This window comes from Hermetia illucens, chromosome 4 (assembly GCF_905115235.1).
Source record: "Hermetia illucens chromosome 4, iHerIll2.2.curated.20191125, whole genome shotgun sequence".
In the NCBI taxonomy this organism is placed as follows: Eukaryota; Metazoa; Arthropoda; class Insecta; order Diptera; family Stratiomyidae; genus Hermetia; species Hermetia illucens.
In genome coordinates this window covers 150,489,045-150,515,739 of record NC_051852.1, presented here as the reverse complement: position 1 = coordinate 150,515,739, position 26,695 = coordinate 150,489,045, and the positions used below count along the sequence as shown (strand labels likewise).

Below are 26,695 nucleotides of genomic sequence, written 5' to 3'. Positions count from 1 at the left end.
ATCTTGGACTGCACATCAATGAAGGCAAGACAAAATATATGGTGGCAATGTCAACACCGAAAATGAACCAGCCAACATCAAACCGCACTGGTCAAACAATAAAGATAGGAGAATACAACTTTGAGACCGTTGATAATTTCTCTTATCTAGGGTCGAAAATCACAACCGATAACAGCTACGATGATGAAATTCACGCACGGTTGTTGTCAGCAAACAGAACCTATTTCAGCTTACAAAAACTATTCCGCTCGAAACGTCTCACCATAGGGTCAATGCTCTTACTGCACAAGACAATGATCTTGCCAGTCTTCAGGTATTACTCGGAGACTTGGGTTCTTACCAAGAAGAATTGCGAACTCTTGACCGCGTTCGAGAAAAGAATCTTCCGAAGAATTTTTGGTCCCCTACATGAGGATGTACGATTCCGTAGCCTACATAACGACGAAATCTATGAGCGATACCATGACCGTCCGGTTGTGGATAAAATCCAGCTCAATAGAATACGGTGGGCGGGTCACTTAATCCGTATGGATGATTATGATCCAGCCCGGAAAGTCTATAAGGGCAATATCTATGGTAGAAAAAGAAAATGAGGCCTGCCTAAGATGGAGCGATGGGGTAGGCCAGGACGCCAGACAGCCTTTAGGGATATCGAACTGGTGGACCTCGGCGCAAAACCGGGATGTCTGGAGTTCCTTATTAAGGCAGGCCTAGACCGGATACCGGTTGTTGCGCCGTTGATGATGATGATGATACTCTAAATTGTGTGGAGAACAGTAAAAATCAATGCAGAATAACAACAGTATTCCAACCCACACCGCATGGTCAACTTATGAGACTCTCCGCGAAGAACTTCATGCTAAAATTTCTAAACCCATTCAGAAATTGCAGCTTTTCACCTGTTAAAAACAAACACACAAGGGTGAATAGCCACCCGGAGCCTACTGACTCTTACATAGTTTAGGACACCCACTGAGCCTCATGTATTCTCATATGCTCCCTGTTGAATGCAATCAGTTTCAGTTTCAGACATTATCATAACGCTTAGATTTTGCAACCACAAAACCACCACACCGACTTCAAAGTGCTATGCCTCCTTGAATAACTTTCCATAATCAATCAGATGCACCGACGTCATTTTGCTAATAAATTTAAAACGACTTCTCACCTGATGATAATAATATATATGCTCGGATGTGTGTATGAATAATCAAACAAACGCTCTGCACCAACAATACTTATTAGTATAGTTTACTATTAAGGATACACCGCATCAATGGCATAGCTTACATGATCAGGCGCGAACTGAAGTCATCAGAGATCGATATGGTGTGACACTCACCCCGCCCCAAGGAGTTGTAAAATAAGTAGTCATGTTATCAACCCTGATGGTAACTCACTAACTAAGATTGACCTGAACATCCAAGACGACAGAGAACAACCCAAGCGCCGACCGAAATAGCGATGGCGTTGAATTATCAGTCGATTGCCTCTTAACTCCACCCTCGACAAAAAACCAGCGAGAGGAGTGACGAAGCTGATGCAGGTGAGCTAGCACTGCTATCGGGCGGGACAAAGTCCAAAGAAGAGGAAGCAAATTCAATTTTTCGCCCCACCCATTCACCCATTTCACTAGACTTCATGACCTTGATGGTGAGACACAGGCAATAAGTAGCTATTGTTTGGAGCTCTCTAGCGTCAAAGACGTCAGTTTCGTTGGGTGTTTGCAAACCTAACGATGAAACTCTTACTAATACTAACTTTTAATTTTCCAATTTCATTGGCATCTTTCTCACTTTTCCACCATTTTTACCCAATTCTCAGCACTTTTTCGACACTGATGCCTTTATACTATTTTCAACTCTTCTCCCGGTCCCTGACCTTACCTTACTAATAAACGTAAGAATAACATGAAAATGACTCCTTCTTGTGGTGCCGTAACTTTCTAAGGAGGCGCGACTGCCGCAATTTTTTAAAGGGAATCTCCCGTATACAAACCCTCCTAACCCCCCGCCCCCTATCAGGATGATTACAAAATGGTCTCCCGCCTCTGGAAGCACGATAACTTTTTAAGAGGATACGTCGGCTCCCATGTTTCAACGGGATTCAAGAGAGAGAATTTCTTTGAAAATACAAACTTTACCGATGGTCATATGATTTTCGTATTTTCAGTCACATTTCTCTTCCATAATTTTCCGACCCCCACCTCATGTACTGAGTTAACCAGAGAAAGCTAACATTTTTCAAATAGTGATTTTATCCACTTCTGGGACGGTGTCGAGTTAGTTGTACGACGCTTTCTCAATCTCGTCACCCCGAGTTCGAATTGTGTCCCATTGTCATATAGGTTTCGAGCTAACCATGACACCACAGGTAGATTTCCCTTCTCCTTTTGCGTTACCAGAAATGGAAAGAACATTTTTATCGACCCATCCCGGAAGAGATATGATGATGCGTACTTGCAAGACCTTTTCGAGATAGTGTTGTATAGTACGTCCACGTGATTTGCGACCACTGCTGGGCCCTGTGATGAACGCAAGATGGGTATTTGCTTTTAAGGTCATGCCTCCTCTTTAGATGCAGGATCTTTTTTTCACCCATTGTCCCGCTCACAAACGCTCTCATTAGCGTGAATTACGTGACCACACCATCGAAGAACCCTCTCTCGCACTTTTTCCACAATCGCTGCAATCCCATAACTATGACATTACAGGTAGATTCGCATCCTCCAAGCACCGGCGTACCAACACCGTTTGTTTGCCGATACATCCCCTATGATGGATATCTGCATGATCTTTCCTTTGCATAGTAAATCCATATGATTTGCGGCCACTACTTGGCCTTGTGATGAAGCAAGACCCATTTTCACTTTTGATGTTGTTTATTCTCTGCTTTCTATTGCCGATGGAATTGATAATGTACAGATCAAGAAGACTATCATATATACAGAAGATTCAACTCCCAGTACATTCTTCGAAATTTTATAGGCAGAAAAATCATTGCGCATTTTCGACCGCGACAGTAATTACGTGAGAAAGATTCCGCGCATAAGCTCTGGTGTTAGTCTCATAAGATGGAAAAAAAACACACAAGAAAGCCATCTGAGCGTGATCGACACACCAATACATTAACCACATAGGTTATTGAGTACACGATGAAGAAGTAAATATTTGGATCAGGAGCTATAGCGGTGAGCTTCATCAGCCGGGCATCATATCGTTCAATCTGAGTGTAATTATGTGGTGTTTCCAACGATTAATTATCTGAAATAATTAAAAACTTTTTGCTTCTTTTTCGTTGGTGTAGATATTTATTCTTGCAAATACCGATATCTCGGGAACCACTTGTCTGCGGCAGACTTATTAGCACTGATGAAGGGAACAAGTGGTTCCCGAAATATCGGTATTTGCAAGAATAAATATCTATACCAACGAAAAAGAAACAAGTTTTTCATTATTTCACATATCGTTCAACTTTTTTAATGGCATCACAGAAACCCTCAGAGATGCCAGTGCCAACACCAATACCCTCCTGAAGCCCGATAACTTGTTAAAAATATATGTTTGGCCCCATTTTCCAGCGGCATTCAAGAGAAAGAACCTCCTGATTCTCTCCCGATTCCCTGCTTATCACCTCCTTTCCTCAGAATAGCCCCTTTTTGAAGCGCTATAACTTTTTAAAGGAGGGAGCTCCCACCATTTTTGAACCTGGTTAGAAATCCTCCTCTTGCTCGTACATACCCTTCCTATCCCCACTTTCCAAGGATGCGGATGAAAATTCAAATTTCACTATGATGATATAAAGAAACTCGCTTTTAAAGGAGAGTAACGGCTTCCATTTTTCATCACAGTTCTCCCTCGACAACCTTTATCGATGTTCGTATTTTCAGCCACCTTTCCCTTCCTTCATTTTTCCCCACTTCATTTACTGGATTGGTGAAAGGAAGCTGACATGCGTTCAATGCCTTCTTGCTATCCATCGGCTGATATTAGAACCCGAAATTTTCGTAAATGTTGTGCTAGTTGAGCTGCTTTCAGATGCTGATTTTTAACGTTTGGTGGAAAACAAAACCTCATTCAAATCGGTTTACTGTCTGTCTGTTTGTCCGTCTGTCTGTCGGTCTATCTGTCCGTCACACGCATTTTTCTCAGAGACGATTATAGCGATTGTCACCAAATTTGGTGAAAAGGAAAAAGGTGGTAACTGCGAACACTCACACATACAATGAGTTACATCCTTTTACGTTGAATTTAAGGGTTCCCATATATGGAAAACGGGTGTGTACATTTTTTTTCACCAAATATAGTAATGTGGGGTATCAAATGAAAGGTCTCGGCTAGCACTTTCCGAAGCCTGACTTTTGACATATGTTGGCAAGGTGGGGATTGCGGGGGTTTAACGGACCCATTCTCAGAAACTACCCAATCGAAAAATCTGAAAAAAATTAGAGGGCTTCCACTATATGGTACCTAGGCTTTGAAATACCTTCCATGCCGATATCCTTTCAAATAAAGTTAGTATGTTACTATAATTTTGAGTAGTTGGCTGGAAAACACCCTTAAGTTCATCCTATTATCACGAAATTTTGCAGTAATTTAGGTTATAGCATTATCCTGCCAAGTTTTGTGCAAATCGCACAGTTACTAACAAAGTTATAATGGGGCAAAGTTGTCATTTCTTTGCAAATTCAAGACTATAAAAATCGATATCTCCGGAAGTGGATACTCTCACATAATTTATGCTTATTCTACGTTCTACCTACTAATGGCGCAAATGCACACTCAAATGTCTCTGTATAAGAAATACACAAAACCGGTCATACCTGAAGTGTCCAGCTTCCGGTTCCTGACTTGCCCAATAATGTATTGACAATATAACGATTATTCCGTTGAAATGTAGCGCATTTCCGTCCAGACTCACGTCGCTTTTTGTAGCCTCAAGTCTATCTGAGCGTATGCAACGGCCCATGTGTGACGGGGATTCCCCCACACCGTACCACACTCGATCCCCTCGTATTTGATTTCTCTGAGAACAACCGGACTTGGAGGTACAGCAGTTCCCATGTCCTCACTCATGAAATTTTTCATTTGATCCCACAGAGCATTCATCTTTTTTCCATTTAATGCCTTCACTGGTTTACGGTGTCCTGTTTTCATAGATTCGATGACTCGAATTGGCATCAGTTCAGTTCCGTTCACGACTCTGGCTTCCCTTTGTTCCGCCTGTTCCGTAAATAGTATAGGAGAAATTACCAGCAGGTAGGATTCTCTCTGTAGTTCCTTCACCAATACGAACCCCCATACGAGGTTTCCGCCACTGTATTCACTATCCTCCGCGCGTATGTCCACTATGGGAAAGCGAAGGCCACCATTATTCTTCGCTCTCAAAATGGAGATGATGAGAGAGATCTATCTAGAAAAAAGTAGAGCGCCATATGGTGACTCCCTTGAGCATATGCAGACTCTTTTGGTCCAGTTCGAATACCAAGCTGAAACTCTCCACCTTTGTAGACTTGTCCTTCATGGCATTCATGAACTCTACCATCCAGTGTCAAAAATCCATGTTCCGCCCTGCGCAGCTCAGTGTTCACAATAGTGAACTTAAGCCGATGGCCAGAACTCAAAGCTCCACTTTTGGTGAAAGTGATAGCATGTCAGAGTATCACGTGGATGTAAATTACTCCACTAAGTAGAAAAGAAATCTTCTCTGCCATCAATACATCAATGTAACCAAGCAATCATGGATTCCGATAAAATAAACAAGATATCGCCTCCTAAAATTTTTATCCAAAAAGTCTTGACTGTCATTCAATTTTTTAGACAGCTCAACTCTCAAAAGGCTTCGCTCACTTCAACCCCATGGATGGAAATCCTTTTTATTGATATCACGCAAAGAAACTGGATAATAATTATAATCGTTGGGCCAACAATCCATATTGGATCAGGCTCTTGGAGTGTGTTAGAGCACTTCAATCAAGACCGTAACGGTACACTACAGTAGTACGCTGTAGCAGGCAATATGGTCAGCATTGCGCTCGCCCGAGATTATTACCCTGACTTCACGCAGGTACTCATTCCCAGCTGAGTCGATTGGCATTTTACATCCAGTCATGACAACAAACCTCTCTGCCACCAATGAGATTTGAACCGCGATCTTCCGCTGCGACAACCCAGCGCTCGAACCACTTGAGCCGTCCGGACACTCCTACCCCATTTAACGTCGTTGAAAGAAATGCGTCCTATCTTCTTCTTCTATAGGGCTACAATCTTATGTCACTCCTTGGCCTCGGTTGTTTCGAGATATTCCAGGTAATGGTTTTCCTTCCGCCAGCCCTTGATTGACGCCTGGGAATTCTTCTGTCATCCATACGTTCTACATGGCCCGCCCACTAGAGCTTTCGAATCTTCATATGGATACCTGGTCCTACTTCATCGAACAATAGGTACAACTCACTATTGCAGCTCATTTGCCATCCACCATCCATCCTCGTTGCGCCTAAAATTCTGCTGAGGAATCGATTTTCGAAAGCATTGGCGAAAATATTTTGTTGGCAGCATTATATCCTGTTGATATCTGTGGTTAGTGTAGGGTTTTGTCTGATTTTGGTTTATTTTTAGGCAAAATTTCTTCGATACTTTGTCAAGCTTCATTAGGGACTCCTTTGGGCTCTCTATTTTGATTGTGCCAGGATGTTTACATCATCTGCATAAGCAACTATCTGGGATGATTCATACAATAGCGTACCGTTTAGGTCCCCTGGCATCTTTCAGATTATGTACTCCAGAGCGGTTAAATAATGTTAGGATCAGAATGGAACGCGGAACGCATGAATATAGGCCCTGGTGCGCAGCACAATACAGCGTTGCCCACCACATATGTGTTGGTCTTATGCTTCTTACGCGCATTGCCGCTGACAGAAAACTTTGGTGCATCCAGTGTGTGTCTCACCGGAGTTATCAGCTTATCCCACCTTCCGCCGAAAATTTCGCTTCCTTGCTTTCGATTTCTCTGGGCATTACCGTATCTAGTGGTACAAACACGTAAACGTCCTCATTCGCAAGGTGCTTCATCTTCCTTCGCAGTGCCTTGTTCTGCCGCCGGCTTGAGGCCTTCCCAGGTTCACGGTGTCCAGGCCCCTTGGGTCCATTTCGACATGCCGGCGTTAAACCAGTAGTGCCCACGTCACCAGCCTCCCTTTACTCTGCTTCTGCCGGTAAGGGTGAAGAAGAAGGAGAAGGGCCTGTCAAGCAGGATTCTATTCGTAGTCCCTCCTCCTTAGTGGCTGAGGTTCCCTCCTGCCGAGCCTTCCTCTTCCGTTTGCGGGTAGATTTGGGATGTTGAGCTGTGGTACCGGATTTCCAGTTTCTCCCAAGTTGAGAGTTTCCGTACTTCCGACCCCCTCACCACTACAAGGTGATGTCCGAGGAGGAGTAGAAAGGGGGAAATGGGAGTTATAAAATCATAAAACTGATAGACAGTACTGCCAAAATAGAGGAGTTATTCATTCATTGAAATATCTCTGTTTTATTAATGAAGTACAAACGTTATCAATGAATTTCTGGAATAACTTATATTCTCAAAGAAGTTCCTTACTCATACCCCAATATTACAGAATACTACCTTATAATATTATTACTTTTTAGACAAAAGTTTATCCAAATGAAATGGTTAACCAGTCACCATTTCCGTTTCTCAATAACATAGTAATCTACAATATCAGTTGTGAGAATATCTCAATATAAATTATGGAATCTAATCGAAACCACAACTCGCATACATGTACACTTTAATTTATTATACAGACTTTATTACTGATAGCAATGAAAATTTAGAGATAAATGTAGAAGCCAGATATCGCATAGATAAGCAATCCAGCGAGAATTTGTCAATATTTGAAATCGAAAATGCATTCTCAATCTAGTTTGCTTCATAGATTTCATAGACAAACAGTGGTGTTACGTTCATTAGTGAATTGTACTTGAGAATACTCTTAAGTGGTTGGAATACATAGTATTGTGTAGAATTATTGTGTAATATATTAAAAGGTGGAATTCCAATGTTTTAATCTTACTACTCCAGACTTTCATACTACAATCTAATGTAAGTAGTGATCCGGAGGCGTCCTTTCAAAGATACAGTTGCAGTGAACTCCGTGTTACAGAAATATCACTTCCTTTTATATGCACAGTGCTGGCAAAACGTATAATTGCGATAGTTACTGATTTATTAGTTGTAATAATAACTGTTGATAAGCCTTCAAGGTGGAAACGAGCCGAAAATGTACCGCACCCCAATAATTAATCAAATTTTATTGAACGAACACTAACACAGTCATGTAATCAGATAACAAAACTAAGCCATTTTCCTCGAAAACTCTGTTGCATATTTGCTTCAAGAAAACCGTCAATCATATCAGCTTTATCTGTAAGCTGTAAAAAAATCATGCCTTTAATTTGTTTCTTCTAATTTAACATCACCTAAAGAAACCTTTCGACAAATTGCTATATAAAAACTTAATCAGATCTACCGACATTTTGCGGGTGTGACGGTCGAAGTGATAATGTGTCTCAATCTCGTGCACCAGGTTCGAATCATGCTCTCGACCGTAGATATTATTATTTGCCTTACTGCCCGATGCTACAGGTTTATCACTTACATAGCGTTAATCGTCACCATAATGAAACTGAGTCATAGTTTAATAATAACAGTGATGGATCAAGCGTCCAATTTGAACTTAGGCCTTGAGGCGGGCTGGAGCACTCATCTGGAGACAGTTCCGATGTCCTAGGAAGCAATACGAATGGCATTATGCTCCCATGATGTGACTCAGGTATTCATTCGGTGGTATTATTCGCAATAAGACATCCAATCTGCAACCACATCGGCATAAAACTGTCGATCCTTGGAAGGAACTCTTCCCGAAATATCAGCTTTTAAGATTGCCCTAATGGCGAATTAGATGTAAATAAAAATCATCCTATAGTAATGAAGCACTCCATAGGGAGGGCGTGTATCGCCACGTGTACGTCTTTCTCTATAAAAAGAAAGACGAGGAGGTATTTCTAAATACAAATCACTTCGTTCCATTCGAAAATATTAAAATTAAACTAGAAGGCTAAGCGTTGTTGCAGCTGACATCTCAATACCTCTCTTTTCCGATGCTGCTGCCTCTCCTGGCAAAGTTCGAAGCCAACTGGGTTTGTTCAGTTGAGTTACCACAGTACTCCTCCTTAATGAGGCAGTCCGCGCTGTCTTTTAAGCGCTTCAGCGGCTGGTGGATAAGTTCAGGCACTTTGTTTTGGAGGTGTGTTCATTGGAGTCCATCGATCGCTGGAATCCTCTGAGTTGACGCGGTTTTCAACTTGCTTGCTGATGTGGATATGTTGTTTCCTTCAAATGATGTAGCCTTGAGGAATGCTGGCTGCAGGAGTTCTGTAGAAACGTTGATTTGCTTTTCATTGAAGTCATTTTTATACGAATTGGGATATTCTTCGAAGTTGCTCGATGTGTTTATCTTCGGACGCTATGAACTCCCCTGGAAACGTAGGCGTTGTTCTGTAGAACACCTCCGCACTGGTTCCTCCGATGTCGTCCTTGTAACTATTCCGTGATCCAAGTAGAGCTGTTGGGAGTACATCCGTCCATGTCGGGTTCTGCTCGTGCGACATTAATAATAATAATAATCGTTGGCGCAACAATCCATAGTGGATCAGGGCCTTGTAGTGTGTTAGAGCACTTCATTCAAGCCCATAACGGTACACTACAATGCACTGTAGGAGGCAATGTGATCAGCACTTCGCTCGCCCGAGATTATTACCCTGATTTGACTCAGGTACTCATTTACAGCTGAGTCGACTGGTATCCGACATCCAGTCACGATAACAAAGCTCTCTTCCACCAGTAAGATTTGAACCGCGGCGCTCTAACCACTCGAGTCATCCAGACACATTACAAAGGCCTTAAATGGAGACTGCGCAGCTTCTTTTACAACCCATTCACTTTGTTAGGGCGTGGAAACAGGTGGACTCAAATTGTGTGCGCTGAGTTCCTGAAACAACCTCGATTCAAACTGTCTTCCTTGATCTATGTTGATCCAAAATGGTATACCAAACCTGGAGATCCATATGTAAAAAAAACTTAGCTACTGTGATGGCCTCTTGATCGGGGATTGGTGCTATTTCCGGCAAAGTGAGAAACGCTCTACCATTGTCAGGCAGTAACTTTGCCCCTCGTGATAAGGCATAACGATGCAGTCACATGACGAGTCACTTTTGATCGCTGGCAATTATCGCAACTACGCGTCCAATTCCTGCAATCGGTTTTGGTAGATGGTCAAACATACCTCTATGTTGCCAATTTAACAACGGCGTCTTTTCCAGGGTGTGTTAAGTAACGTAAACTGTTGAAAACAGTTTTTCGGAACGGTTGAGTGATACAAGGTCGGATGGTACCAGTGGTACATCACATCATAGTTTGCAGCTGATACCCGGAACCTGGAGTTGCTTTAGTCGAAGCCTTGAGTTTTGTTGCATATTGAGCTCTTCGTCCGCGGACTGAGGCTATATAGCGTCCGCGACAACGTTGTCGTAACCGGATACGTGCTGGACATCGATGGTAAACTGCCCAATATAATCTAGATGGCGAATTTGACACTCGTTCTTTTTGTGGAAGCCGAGGTTAGCAGCTTGTGATCTATAAAGATGGTGAACTCTCTTGCCTCAATCATATGGCGAAAATGTTCTATCACTAGGTACATAGCCAGTAGCTCCCGGTGATACCCTGCGCTGGTCCGAGCTGTTTTGAACAACAATTAATCCGCTATTGGAGGACTGCTCGAATCGCGAAGTCAGATGCACCGCAGAAAATGGCCAAAGGGGCGTCAGATTTTGGATGCGCAAGTAGCGTCACCTGTTCCAGTGCATTTTTGGGAGCTCCAAAAGCTGCGGTAGATTCGCTGGTCCAGTTGATTGGAGAATCTCGTTAAGTGGTGCCTGTACTGCTGCTGCTCTGGGTATGAATTTTCTCTAAGCTGCTTCACGTTGATTGGTTGCCGGTATGATTGGATTGCTTTGACTTTGATTGGTAAGGGACCTCTACGCTCTTTTGAGACGAAATATCCTAAGAAACGAACCTCGTACTGACCAAAAACCCATTTACTTGGATTCACGACTACTCCATATTGTTTGTTTGGAACGGAGTTTTTAAGTGGCTAGCGTGCTCTTCACGTGGAGATAATGCGACTAATATGTCATCAATGTAAGCATAGCATAAGTACAAATCTCTCAAAGCCTCGTTCACGAATCGTTGAAACGTTTACGTCGTATTCCGTAGGCCGAATGTCATAAGGGGAAAATCGTCAAGGCCGAACGGTGTTGTGATGGCAGTCTTTGGTATATCTTCTTCAGCAACCAGGATCTGGTCCTGGCCCTTACCAGGTCTATTGTTGAAAAAACGGTTTTACCATAGATCGTTTGGGGGAAGTTTTGTATGTTCCAAACTGGGTAGTTTTCGACGGAAGTCCGGGCGTTGAGTGCACCATAGTCTCCGCACACTCTCCACTCATTATTCTTTTTAGGTACCAAATGCGAAGATTCTGCCATTGTGACTATATGATGCTGCTGACAGGCCATTTTTTCAATTTCATTCGGACAAGTCATTTTCGGAAACTTATGTAGTACGATTATGTGTTGCTTCAGTAATGGTTGTGATGGCCGGGATTGTGCATTCTATCATATCTCCTTGGCAGGTAAGGTGAATTGTTGAACCGTGAAGACAACCGTGCTGAAGATCTGGAAGGAGCCCGTAATGTGCTAAAAATCTGCTCTGCGTTTCTGTTTATGGCAATTGGTATTCCATTGGCAGCCAAAAGCTCGACATGGTCCTTAGAATTTTCAGCGCGAATAAACGCATATATCCGTACCTGTGTCTATGAGGAACCATGTTCTCGTATATTTGTCGAGCATAAACAGGCGACATGACAACGATGAAACGTTTCCTGAAGTCCAGTTACACGGCCTCATGCATTTGGGGCTTCGACATTATAGATATACCAGCATATAATCTTGGGGACGAAGACTTCCGGATCTGGGCTGTAAATGGCGTCGATAATGAGAGCGTCTCTGCAGCTCTGCAAGCTGACTTGATAATTGTTGGACTAGTTCCGTTAAAATAGTTTCCGCTGCTGAAGGCAAGGATGTTGTCTCCACGATGCTAGACGGAAGTGTATCAGCTATGTCGGCTTCAGTGTGTAGTGGCTGACCATGCATCGTCGCTATAATCGGTCGAAGAGAAGATGGCAGGCGTCTTAATCATAGACTTCTCATCAGCGGCTCCGGAACCGTAGTACCACTAAGGCACTGCAGGCAGTGGAGGAACTGGGAAGGTTTCTCGTCACCCATATATGTGTCCTCTATGAGCTATCTCATTTTCTCCTCTTGGCTGGCACACAACCGCTTTATGGGTTCATCGCATAAACTATAATATTATATGAGTTGTCTGTCACGGACTGGCTGATTATGTCGCGGACTTCAGTGACATATCGCGGTAGTAGCATCATTTTAAGCCAAACCTCAGGGTCGTGGGGGTTGAAGTATGGAAAACTTACCTGCAGGCGTGTTCTCCTTATCAATGCCTTTAAGTTTACCTTGAACCAGGCCATTTCCCTTTTTTAAATTGGGGGTCACCACTTTGGGAATTGCTAAGTTTGGTTGATAGCAGAAGTTAAATTAAAGTCGTGTTTATATATGCGATATGTTCGTTTCAATACAACATCGATCCTGTTTCTCATTGTGGTATCCACAAAGTGGGAGCTGTGAGTAGATTGTCTCTTCTACCGAGTGATTGCTTTACCTAACTCTCTAGCAATTAGCTAAGTGCACGTGTTGAAACGTTTGGAGGGCTGGCAGGTTACCCAGCAACGGGCCCAAGTACGCATGCCCTTCCGCATTCTAACCCAAACGAATTTCTGTGCGATTGCTTTGCGCATTGCCCTTACGCTAGGATGTGCCGGCTCATGGGAAGTATCGAAGATGAGTCTCGGAACAAAACGTCGAGCTAGTCCCTGGGAAGTGTCACACACTCTCTGCCCTCCAGGTAATGTGTGAAGTGTTTGATGCTGCCATGAATAGCGAGAAACTCCCTGTCATAAACGCTGTAACGTTTAGTCGTACCAGAAAGCTTGCATTGGAAGAACGCCAGTGGCAACCAACGATTGTCTTTCAGCTGTTGTAGAACAGCTTGCAGTGTCGGATGCATCCGCTACTAATGACAGATGCTGATTGTAAAGGAGGGGAGGAGAGATGCTTTCGTCAGAGCTTCTATGCAGTCTAGGGAGGCTTTCACTAACTAAGGCGTCAATTATATTGGTATCTAAACGCCTTTCCTCACGCTAGCTAAGTACTTGTTCAACGGCGATTAACGGTGTCCTTCACTTTGCAAAAAACATATGTAGTAGCTCAGGGTTCCTAGAAATCTTTGGCATTCTCCGGTCTCTTGAAATTGTGTACCGCTTCAACGGGGCTTATGCCGTCTTGGCTTATTGTGTGTCCCAGGTGAGGAATCTACCGTTAAGCTGGGTGAAGAGTAATTCCTCCGGATCGGGACTTTGCTCCCTATAAGCTCAGATAAGGTTACTCCTTTTATACGCTCCCTCATTTTTAGCATTTATTGACCTTGCCTATACCTTATCCTTTACCTCTTTGACATTGGTGGAGATTTCATAGTTGACGGGCTTCTTTTGAATGGATCTTTCTTGGTCCTGTAGTACCTCATGCTGTCGCGCATCTTGAACATATGCGGTGGCTATTATCACGGTTTTTGTCGTCCAACGATCTGCATTCAGTTTATCTTTGTGTGTCGTTCTGTCGTCTTTCATAGTGGTTTCATGTTCTGGGTATCCTTTCCATAGCCATTTCGGTCCACGCACCAGAGATGACCAAACACTAGCCCATGCACAGTCAGAAAAGAAAGTGCATGAACACATATTTACACATCAGTAGTTATGCCCCTATCCGCCAGCTAGAGTCGCGCCTGATTGGAGATCTGGCAACTCTTCACAGGCTGTCTGTCTGTCTGCCGCATGCACTTTCATCAGAAACGGCTGTACCGATTGACACAAAATTTGGTGAGAAGGTGGGAACTTTGAACGCCCAGACATGCTGGGAGTACCATTTTTCTATTATATGTTAACGTTAAGGGGGGGCAAGTGGTGGTTGGTCCTCATACATGCAAAAGGGGATGTTAATTTTTTTTCACCGAATATAGTCACGTTGGGATCAAATGAAAGGGCTTAATTAGCACTTTTCGATGCTGGTCTTAGTTTTGACATTTGTTGAAAAGACGAGGAGTTGGAAGGATCCAATGTGATGTTTTTTTAACGAACCATTTCTCGAAAACTACAAAACTATATTTTTGGGGAAATTGACTCAATTAATTCACTAAAGTGAGTAGTCTGATATGGTAAATGCATATGCATTACAGGCTACGTACAAATGGTATAGTTCTACACTCAAATATGCTTACCGGAAAAATAAACAAAACCTTTCATACCTGAAGCGCCGAGCCCGAATTGTTTATTTAAAAAAAAAAATAATCCGACATTGATATAATTTCCAATAATGTTTACATGATGCAAAATATATTTTATTTAAGTTTATAAGTATTAATATAATTAACGATTCATTTATGTGCACATAAACCATTAATATTGATGCTAATATATCAAAAATTCTAACAGGCAAATTCCTTTTCAGATGAAACCATATCGAATTTTACTGCTTCTGAGCAGTTTATTGGTATTTACCTATGCGGACAATACTACACAGGTTGGTGAAAATACTTGTTTCATTTACTGTTATCAAATATTGAGCCTACAAGTATGCAAATCTCGGTAAAAAATTCTCCTCTAAATATACAATCGAGATTTAAAAATAGAAGTCACATACACTACATACCAGAAATCTTATTACTCTTCATTTTTCAGGAGCCAACTACAACCGCACCACCCATATGTGAAACATGTACCTGCAAAAATGATACAAAAACTCTCGATTGTTCCAATAAAGAAATGAAAACGTGGTTAACGCAGGCTGAATGGGCTCAAGTCAACAATACATTTGAAATTTTGCGATTTGATCATAATGATTTCGAAACAGTTGATGTGTTTCCTATTCTTAATGTGAAACAACTGATTTTGAGTCACAATCAAATCGTTAAGATTGCAGTTGGAGCATTCAAAAATCTACAACAGCTTGTTAGCTTGGATCTATCTTATAATAATTTAACATCACAAAATTTGAGACCGGAAGCCTTTGAAGGACGCTATAGCCCTGAAAACTATGAACCAATACCAAACCTTGCCGAACTGAATTTGGCGCACAATAATTTACACACATTGGATCAGGATTTGTTTGAACATTTCCCAGCACTGGAGAAACTGATCCTGAATAATAATGTGTTCAAGCTTATCGATCACCAAACCACCATTGCGATTTCAAACATTTTCGATTTGAAGGTAAGCTGTAGGGTTTTGCTTATATTTTGCTGAAATTATGTGACTATATTGAAATACGATTTTAGATATTTTATATTTTATAATTCTGCTACATTTTTCCTTTACGTAATCCCACCGTTGCCACCAATTGTTACGTTCTTGCTTTACGTAGGCTCGTATCATTGGATTGCGTAGCACTAGACAAAAACCCGTTCTATTACTTTAATGCAAACATTCATTTTACATTAACTTAAACAACTGTACTGTACAATTAATTATAGAACAATTCCTTCAACTGGTGCAATTCTAGGTGTATTCATAACCGACGCGATCTGTCCTAACTCTAGAACTAGACTGACTTCCGTGAACGGATATCCGGCCCTTTTATACCCCGCGGAAACTTCCAAGAAAACTACTTTGCGCCTTTGACAAGATCTCCTTACTGACATTAGAGTCATCTGCTAAGAATTATCCTAACTAAATATTCGCCCTACTGTTATACAATTTGGGTGTCCTGACTAATTGTCATTACTACGGTTCACATTGACGTCACATAATTTTCCAAAGTGATTTTCGTCCCACTGCCAACGCCTACACTTGATCGTCCTGAACAAGAATCATCGCTATCTGCCTGGTGTTCCGTAATCGTACCGTAATCCGTAATCGTACCCATTTCTGCAGGTACATTTCCGCCCGGCTTTAATCCATTCCGCCTAATTTAGTTAACAGCATCATTAAATTCCTTAATTTCCCTGCGAAGTCCTTCCAATTTCGATTGTGACTTTCGTTTATCTCCCTTCTTGGGCTGTAAACTCTGGAACTATATTAATTGGTCCCCGACGGAGCTGCGCCTTATCAGCATCTCCCTTCGTCTTCGTATCTTTGACCTTTTTGCAAACTCAGAAGAGAAGATGTAACCCAATAGAACTGCTGTTCGTTCTTCGCTATAGTGCCGGTGACATCCAAGTGCTCACTGGTTACTACTTCATGATGTCCTATAAAGATGCCCCGGGTCGTTGCTCGTAACACAACTATCAACATCTGTACGACTCTACGACCTTCATTTTCCGGAACGTTGAACACAAATTAATTCTTTCCTTTACTTTTACCACTTTCCCAGAGCCTTGCCATACTTCCCCGAAAGTCATCTCTTTCTCCGCCGTAGCACTCAAATGATAAACATTATTGGATCTCTCCACGATACTCACTCGTGTATCCTCCTTACTTTTCAACTTTCTTCTATTTATCGCTTCGCTTTCTTCAGGGTAAGTACCCCTTGCTTTTTCCGTGTCCATTTATCCATCTATTCTGATCCCTTTCGCTTTCTACGACACTTCTTATAATTCCGTGTTACGTACCTTCCTCTACTCCAATCATGGCACTCGCTTCTAAAAATGCCCATAAGTGTTACGCCCGTCAGTGTTACTACTTGACGAACATCACTCACTAAGCGAGTTGTACACTGTTACTAGATTCCTTACCGTCCAGCATATGTCTGTAGCTACCTCTATCCTTAAAGGTCTCAAGTTCTTCTTGTCACCACTTCTCTCATAGTCAGGTATGCTCACCCTGCTTACAAATTTCTTTCTGCTGTTTCGCCCCTTCTCGCATGGCCTCCTCCTGCCATTTTACACCTTCACTTATAACCTCTACATGGTGTACTGCTTCTCGGCAGTTTCGCTCCTCCTCTTTGTTCCCCTCCTGACTGATTACTTCTTGTGATTTTCGAATATCCTAACTGAACTGCAGCTTGTCAACTTCCTCGCCATTTTTCAACTTCTTGCGCCATCTCTTCCATCAGCTTTGGAATCTCATTGGCGTTCTCACACTGTATCACTTCCTGAAATATCGGCTTTTCGTCCTGACACACTACAGCTCCCTCTTTTCTTTCCTGAGGTTCTTCAGGGAATCTGCAATCTGTTCTGCTACTTCTGGAGTACCTTCATACTGTGATTTTTCATTCCATCATAGAAGATTATCTTCGACGATCTTAATCTTTCTGACCTGGGAGATAAGTGGATTTAGATGAGATAGGCATTTGAGGGCATAACGGGCTAGGACGGCGTCGATGCGGGGCGTTCGACAGGACTCGTAGAGGATCTGGTTGTAAATGTATTTGGAGCGGTCTTGGTTTTGTTAGATATTGGAAAAGTGGCGCAGGATTCTGCGTTCTTTGAGACGGAGTTGTCCGATTTGGGTAGCAGAACTGTCGGACCAGAAGATGAAGCCGAAAATGAAGAGGGGACGGATAAGCTACTTATAGCAAAACAGCTTGACTTTCGGAGGTGTTGGGTTGCTATATTTCAAGATTGGGTAAAGAGATTTGAACGAACCAGTTACACGGCTTCCGTAGCCTACACAATGACGAAATCTATGAGCGATACCATGACCGTGCGGTTGTGGATAAAATCCGGCTCAATAGGTTACGATGGGCGGGTCACTTAATCCGTATGTATGAGGATGATTCCACCCGGAAAGTCTATAAGGGCAATATCTATGGTAGAAAAAGAAGACGAGGCAGACCCTGCCTAAGATATCGGTTGTTGCGCCGTTGATGATGATGAGTTACACGGCTTAGTGCCTTCGTGATCGACGTCATCCTTGTGTTACCGCAGAATACAATAGTCTTGCATTTCTGGGGATTTAGGGATAGTTTCCAGCGGGTGAAGTACCGGTAGAGCTCGCCCAAATGGGAATTCAGGCGGGCTTCACTGGCCCGTCCAGAAAGCTAAAATTAGCTTGCAGAGGTGGGGATAGAAATGGAGGACTTCGGAAAGCTTATAGGCGAGTCCATATTGCCATTCGGAATCTGGAAGCCTTCTTTATGTCTAGTAGACAGGCTATGGTCGGCGCGTTCCGGTTGAGGCCCAGAAGGACATCCGCTTTGAGCACAAGCAGTACATGCTCAACCGAGTGTTTAGGTCGGTCAATGAATTAAAATTGTAGGAGTGAATGATTGGAATCACAGGGCTCGTCGATGATGACTTTTACGATCCGCTCAAATATCTTGGAGAAGGGTAAAAGGATCGAGATAGGCCTGTAGCGGTCGGGATTTAGAGGATTTTGATTCTTTTTTTGGGATAGGAACTATCCAAGCACTCTTCCAATCTCTTGGAAAGTGGGCAAGGCAACGATTGATGATAGAGGACATGATGGGAGCAATGCTAGGGGCGCATTTCTTGACGGAGTCTGGACTGACAAAGTGGATGGGGAAGATATTTCCTCGTTGACTTGGGTCGGCGAGATCGTGGGTGAAGGGATTTTGTATGGGTTGGGGAATAAAGAAGGAAGCGTGGGAAAGGAGTTGGGAGATTTCTTCGTTTACCTCGCTGTCGAAAGGTGGTCCACAGAAGTGGAGGAAGTGGTGAGCAAGCACGTTCACCTTTTCTGTGAAGAGGAGATTTTTTGGGGTAGGATCGCATTTTATTGGACCGATTTGCCTAAACACAGGCAGGTTTTCCTGAGCTCCCTGTATGTACCAGGGTTCAGTTCGATGTTGTGGAGATATTGGGTGTAGAGGGTGAGAATTCTTTCGCGAACCAAGACGTGTCCGACATTGAGATCTCCACCGATAATCAGGGACCAGTGTTTTCCGGGAGGACGGTGTTGAGAAACGCAGAGGGACTTGATGCGGAGAAAGTCGTGTGCTTCGAGGGATTGAATTTCACAGCACAAACAGAGGCGACGAAGACCAAGGTTGATTGGGATTCGAAGGAGATTAGGGTGGTTTCAATTGATTTAAAAGTATTGGGAAGTGGGTGAATTTGTGTAACTGAGGATGAGAACCGCCGTTCCACTGCAGGTGTTCCAGCCTTGAGGATTGGCCTGTAGTCGGTCGAAGAATTGTGTTTATAATTCAACCCAGTTTGACATAGAAGAACTATATTGAGTTTGCGTCCGCCAAGAAATAGCTCGAACTCGTGCCTGCGAGCTCGGCCGATGATGGAATTGATGTTCAACTCGATTATCTTAATGTCCATTAATGGAGCTAACATACCGACTATTGAGTTGAACATTTGCAAAAATTCTTGCAATTTCCTGACGAACTCAAGGAAGTCTGGATTGGAGATGGTGGTGGGTTGGTTCAAGTGGTTGGGTGCATGGGTGCGGCGTCTGCGAAGAAAGACGGACGGGTGAAGGCGGTGGATTTGTGATTGGGCGACCAGCGGGGCGGGAGACAGTTGTGGGGAGAGAGTGAGTGGGAGACGCACGTTTTTGTGTGTTTCTCCTTGCCACCTAGACGAACCGAGGGCATTTCCTGTAGTTTGCGGGGTGGTGGGGAAAGCCTCGGGGCGAGACCCAGTCGGTAGGGCGAGTGGCGCCGATGGTACCTGCTGCACGTGAACGATGGTGTCCATTAATTCGGTTGGCATGGTCAGCATCGTAGGGGAACTGGATGCCCCGAAAGTACGGGCGATCGTGGTCTCGAGCGACGCGATCACGGAAGTAAGTGTTTTAATACGTTGTTCGTGTTAACTGCCAACACTTCCTCGAGCTTCTTCAACAACTTTTTGTTTTGCTTTTGGAGGGCGACCGCATCACGGATTGCGGCAACCGAAGTTAAGCTCCTTACTGACTCATCAGACGCCGACTCGAGAGGGTCACTTCAACGCCGTATCTTTTCCGTCCTCAGCGCTTTCCGGCTGATCGGACTGTCGCCCGCCTTGCGACGTTTTTTCGGGTCACCTTTGTGAACTGTGAATCTGCACAGATCACCACTTCAAAAGTGTCTTCTTTTTAATTCTATTACTTTGTAAATACTCGTGCTTCACAATAATGCTCCACTTGCACTCGATTGTCACTGACTTGAATAAACTCTTTACTATGAAAAAGACGTCCGACTTCGTCAAGAGACGCAGACTAGACTGACTTCCCTGGGCGGACCTCCGGCTCTATCATACCCCGCGGAAACTTTCAGATAGGCATGAAAACACTTTACTAGAAAATTACTTTGCTCTTAGGCAAAATCTCCTTACTGACATTAGAGTCATCTACTAACAATTATCCTAACTAAATATTCGCCCTACTACTATACAATTTGGATGTCCTGGCTAATTCTCATTACTACGATTTATATTGGCGTCACATAATTTTCCAAAGTGATTTTCGTCATATTTTATACAATAAAATTCTAAAATTTTGCATCCTAAAAATCTAATCCATTTCCAGCACTTAGATATGAGTTATACCGAGCTTCGTGATATTCCGGAATATATTTTCCATGCACCTCGTTCACTTCAGGTTTTAGACTTGAGAGGAAATTTGTTCAAGACAATTCCAGCGGCATTGACACATGCAATTAATCTGACGCAATTATATTTAGATGAAAATCCATTCGAAGATTTCGGAGGTGATAAGTAAGCAAGAATACACAGTAATGTCGTGTTCAGTAATAAAACTAACAAATGTATATTTATTTTAGCGTTTTCCCATTCCTCCTAAATCTGAAAAATCTGACTTTAACAGAAATTGAAACCTTGAAAAAAATTGGAAAAGGAACATTTAGCGGTCTTGTTGGTAAGTCTTGTTAAAGTTGGTCCTTTTGAGTACATTCATCCATTCAAAGGAAATTTTTTTTAAATAAATTTATAATGAAAATCCTTTAATCTTTAGCTTTGAAGGAACTACATATTGAAGGTTGTCTTCACTTGGCTGAAATTGATCCGCAGGCCCTTTGTCTCCCTGGCTCAGATGGTAGACCCAGTTACCCACCAATTGAGAAGGTATGATCCTAAATAATCTGACCAAGGATTCAATACATCTATTCTTACACTTTCAGCTTAATTTACGACGAAATAATTTGTCATCTTTGGACCATGGTTTATTAGGTAAGTCTAATTATTATGAACATCTTCGCTTTCCGGTTTTCCACGCTTCGCACCCAATAAACCAAAGTAAAGGATAGTTAATAAGAACGGACTTTAAAAACGATAATTATGCTTCGTCATTTATCTAACTTTCATAATTCAGCGATTGTATACTTCCGCACGCTTCCTAGAATTCAATCCGAAGACCCTAATATTACTCATCAAACTATGACGCTTCAGACCCCTGTTCCTTTTAAGGCTAATTTTAACGACAACGAGTTGATGATAACGCTCATAAATTCCTTCGTTTCCTTTTTCCCTCCCTTTTTATGTATGGGACAACGAGGGTCCTAGAGGATTTACGTGAGTACCTGTCTCATGGACTTAATCCCACAGTTTTTTAAGACACGGATTGATTTTGTGACCACAATCAGAGCCCCGCCGCAGCAAGGTACGACGGTACCAGTCTATACCGAGTGCATGGCTTAGCATTCATATTGGTGGATGCAAGACTTACCAAAATTTCTACCGAACTAAGGAGTATGTCACCCGTGTTGAAACGCAACACCACGCTGAGATCCGAAGGTCTCTGTTCGCTTGAACACAACCACAGCCTCCATGAAGCTCCCACTAGGGGGCCAACCGCAAACAACCGAGCTGAACGCACATACAACAGGAATTCTCGTAAAATATGTGAGTCCAGGATCTATCCCGGTTCCCATGGTATCAGTATACCCCTGGTAAGGTTTCGTGACTATTGCCACTTCAGATGAGTCCCCGTGCAGACTCGGGTCTGATCGCCTTAATTAGGCCTTTGGAGCAATCGCCTACTGCATCACGGCCGGCAAGCCAATGCGATACAGCGTCTCCCGGTGCCACCACTATGGAGGTTCTCCTCGGCCACATGGTTTTGGTTCAGCCGATAGGGTTGATCCTTCAATATCTAAAAACGCACACAGCGCTATTTCTTTTTTCTTCTTTGGCATCCCGTAATTCATCTGTCAGCCGATGCAGAGCAGACTGTCCTTCCCGGTAAGCGTGTTGACACTGATTTAGGGATTACGCTTTAGAACGCATATCTCTTTTGCTAGTTTCCAGTTTTCCTTTCCTTCTCTTTTATTTGTAATTGAGATGTCAGGCAGAATGTTGTTGGCTACCGCCGTGAAGCTATTCCGTTTTGCTTTCCTGATCGCGTTGCTATACGCAGTCATTACATTTTTATCCTAGGCCAGTCCCCGGTTTGTTTCACCATTCTGGCCAGGTTCCTGTTCCACCATGGTACATCCTATAATGACTTAACTGTCTTAGTCGGAAAGCTGCCCTCATATGCATCACTGACGACTGTGTTGAGGTTTTCAACCACTGTTTCTAGTACCAGTTCACTCCTGATGTCACCGCCCCCTTAGAGCCATTTTGTTGCTCAAGTACGTTGCGTAGGAATTCCGGTCAGGCCCTCTGAAAGATATATATGTCTTCAATTACTTTTAAAAATTATGCAAGCTTTTGGTTTTCTACAAGAGGAGTCCCAAATTGCCTGCATGCTTCCATCTTGCAGACCGCGAATCTGCCTCCAGTACAACCTGGGCTCCTGTGCCAGCAATATGCCAATGTTCTCCTTGGAACTTGCCTTTGCAATTACCGCAGATGCAGCTTTCGCATTGTGGAGATTTATCTATATAGCAATGCTGGCCATTGGCTCCGTGCTTGTTTGGAGCTCTTCTCCACTGTCGGAATATCTCCGATAATGCGCATTCCTGCGCGTCGCTGTCCACCCTAAGCCCTAGCATATCTAGGTCTAGGTCGCTCAGCTTCTGCTCTACACTGGACAGAGGGTCTACTTTCCTAGCTGATCCAGTCCTTTCCGCCTCTATGGCTATCGACAGTTCTTCGGGAACATGCAAAGCATGCCGAGCTTTTCACAAGGTATCTCCTCCGAGGTGTGTTTCCTCGGCCTTTCCCTGTGCACGTGCACAGATATGTTGCCAAATCGATAGTTGATATGGCAACTCCGACATTTGATTGCCTCCAGGGATCGGTCATCTACCCCGATCGCGAGGAGTCCACCCTTGCCCTCCACTTTGCTTCTGAAGACTCTCCACAATCGCGTAAGGAGATCCTCATTCTAAGCGATTAGGAGGTTGATGAGAGCTTCCGTCACTATTGTTGCGACTCTCGTCACCATGTTAACAGTTCTACTTCTTCCCAGCCTGGCAATTTAGGAGCTCTGGTCTTAAGCCACTCTGTAGTGTCATCTGTTGCGCTTTCCACCAGTATATGACCTGATCGAAAGCGTATCCCGGTGAACACAAGTTTCGCAGTCCATCCCTTGCATATCTGCTTGACGACAAGGTCTTCGATCCTTCCTGCTCCTCACCGGTACGTATTTGCTCAGAAACCGTATTTGGTAGTATGGCCAGTCAAATGCCCTTGACCGCATTAACGTAACTAATGGCGGGATTCCTGATTTCTGCCTTCACCGCTGACCTGCTCGGGTTTTCTCCCCTCTTGGATTCAGTTTTGGATTTTTTGAGAGCATTCCCGTCATGCGGGCTAATCTCCGCTGCTCCCCGCTTTTTGACTCCGGTGAAGATAGCCTAGGTCTGTCCTAAGCCCTTCATAAGGGCCTCTTCTGGCCTTTCTTCAGATAACGCAAGTGTCATTTAGCACCTGCACCACTGAGATCTGTCTCCTTCGTTTCGTCTGATATATTGATCTCAGGCGTGCTTTTGTTTGTCCCTCTTTTTTGACCTGTGTGCTTTGTTGGTTGTTGTCCTCGCTGTATACCAATGTTGACCTTGGATCTACTGCTTGACGTCCCAAATTCTCCCTTTTTGGGTGTAATCACCAGGCTCTCATCATTTCGGAGATGTGCCTCCGCCTGATTAATCCGATTGTATGCGGTACGGGGTTCCGCTTGTTAGGTTGTAGTTTTCTTTATTTTCTTTATTTTTGTAATATTACTCATTTGATTCCCACGAGTATGGGAGTTAGGAAGTCCGCCGCGCATAGCCCCCCGTAGCACAATTAAGTCAAACTTACTCACTAACGCGACCATCATATTAGTAAGGCTCAGTTCGAATACAGTCAGTTACCCCCGACTGCAAACTATCCAATGGACACGGTTTGCATGACACCGTGGATGTGTTTTTCGCCTCCCCAGTCTAGATCCGTAGTGCTTTGTTAATATTAGGGTCACCTCACACAGGGTGTGGCCATCACCACTCACTAACGGTCTTGGTAGACAAGAGACTTGGCCCCTGGAAAGCCACACATCACCCTAGAGGAGAGACAGCTCACTCTCAAAGAGACATAGGTTGGCCCAGGGAGCTATATTCCATGTCAGTCTATCCTGCAAGTACTGCTTGACCCCAAGGGTGAGACCTTGGAGTCTTCTCCTGGAAACTTCCTGCTTAGTTAACCTTCCACGTTACAACTTTCCGAGGCTTCTTCCCCTTTGGCTTTAGGCCGACTCTTCCTGTTGTAAACGCTTACGTCTTCTTGAGCCCCCTCCAGGGCCCATTCAGATGTTAAATATTTTTAAATAGCGCAGTTACAGTTTGGTTCCTGTAGGACGAAGATCTATCTTCTTTCTGACGTCTTCCATCCTTAACTCAGACATAATTTCACTGGTCTCCACCTATGGTTTGCTGTACATTTTGGTCTTCGCGACAGTCTAATACTGACTTTGACGCCGATGCATCACTCTCCCCTCTCCTTTGAAGTATGTACGATGAAGTTACCTATTTATATTTTCATATCATGCATGTCAAAGAAGCAACTTGCATTCTATTATTAACTTTTTTACTATTTTCAAATTTTTTCCACAGCTCGTTGGGATCAGGTCAAACTCGAAGTCAGCCAAAACGCTTGGGATTGTCAGTGCGAAAATGAATGGTTAATCCATGACTTATACCCACAAATTCGTCAAGATAATGAAAAAGCAGCTTTAGAAATGCAATGCGCCACACCATCGTATCTGAAGGGAATACCGTTTGAAAAGGTCTATCAGGACAAAAATTTCCTTAGATGTCCTGACGCGAATGGAAATCATCCAGAAAATGACGGCAAACTATTGATGGGATTGTTAATCGGATTGCTGATCGGTATCCCACTGGCAATGGGATTCGTCCTGATCTACAAACGAGGATGCTTCGGACTGTTTGGTTCATACAATTATGAACATAGTCGAGCCCTATATAAACGCGCAAGCTTTAATGAAGACTATTGAATTTAATGTGGATAACATTAGATTTGTTTAGTTGTGACATTTTTTTCCGCGTAAACGTTGATGACATTTTGTTTTTTTATATTTGTGTGTACTTGTATACGTTGTAAATATATTTGATGCTTTATATTTTAAAATAAATACTAGATTATAGCCTTAAGATAAACAATATTGTTTTATTTACTAAGGTTGAAGGTTGAAGGTTCCTCCCATCTCCATGTCCATATGTGGAATCACTAAGTCCCTCATGGGTCCTTAGCGACCTTTGACGGGTCGCTTATAGTACGGGGTGTGACGTCCCCGAATGGCCCGAGTAAATAGTTCCGACTCCTAAGCTGCCAGCATACCTGCGTCCTAGATATTAGCCTAGAGAAAGCCTCTCGGTGAAGAGCGAACCGCGAATGACCGGTACACATCGGGGCTCACTGGGAGTCCACAATGGCTGATATGAGCCTACCGCTGATTCGTCCGTGAATTCCGGGATCAGCTAAACGTAGATCAGGCCTCAGGGAACTGGGGTAGGGGCTGTGTCCCCGAGAGTACACCCGTTTCTGACTATTGCGGCGGGCTCCCTTGCACAGGATGCGCTGGTAATTCTTTGCGTGGAGAATAAACCTAAACCAGCAAAAAAAAACGATGAAATAGCAGGGACGGAGGAAGAGCTGAGTGCGTTTGGGAGCAGCACAAAAATTTATCTTCACCGCAGCGATCACATACTTGATGTGACACTGGGACGTCCAAATAAAGAGCAAGCGTTACCAAGTGGCACGACTGACGGTGCGGGAACGGCAACTCCAATACCCTGTAGTGCCCCTGTTCCGAAAAAAAACCCATTCAGAATCACTATCCTGAGCAGGTGGATTCAGGTGGAACGTCAACAAAGGCGTCAAAAACGGGCTGATCGAACTGAAGGAATTATTGGATCACATCTCCTTCTCAAGACGAACGTGGAGAGCAGCGGAAGACGATTGGAAAGCGGAAACAGCCGCACTCCACGTTGAGAACTGTGCTAGCGCCAAACGAACCGCAGATAGCCCACTATAAAGCGTGCTGGAGAAAAAGTGGAAAGAGGACAACGTGCCTGATGGAGACTCAAAGTAGTTCCCAGGGCTCAGAAAAAGAAGGCGAAGAAGGATAAAAGGAAGACAAAGCGGCTGCAAACCAAGAGGCGGT

At 43.5% G+C, this 26,695-nt stretch overlaps 1 protein-coding gene across 3 annotated transcripts in view; it reads left to right on the top strand.

Annotated features, from left to right (window-relative positions):
• The window catches only part of LOC119655053 (slit homolog 1 protein), a 28,907-nt gene extending 3,219 nt beyond the window's left edge, over window positions 1-25,688 (top strand). For 2 of the 3 annotated variants that reach the window (XM_038060739.1, XM_038060742.1), the window contains exons 2-8: window positions 14,751-14,822; window positions 14,981-15,511; window positions 20,660-20,847; window positions 20,913-21,007; window positions 21,104-21,213; window positions 21,270-21,318; window positions 25,125-25,688. In XM_038060739.1, coding sequence (XP_037916667.1) covers window positions 14,751-14,822; window positions 14,981-15,511; window positions 20,660-20,847; window positions 20,913-21,007; window positions 21,104-21,213; window positions 21,270-21,318; window positions 25,125-25,525 — 1,446 coding nt within the window. In that variant the 3' untranslated portion in view covers window positions 25,526-25,688. Of the gene's footprint in view, window positions 1-7,916; window positions 8,101-14,750; window positions 14,823-14,980; window positions 15,512-20,659; window positions 20,848-20,912; window positions 21,008-21,103; window positions 21,214-21,269; window positions 21,319-25,124 lie in introns of those variants that run through there. The other variant, XM_038060741.1, reaches the window with a different exon arrangement.
• Window positions 25,689-26,695: the final 1,007 nt, after the last annotated feature.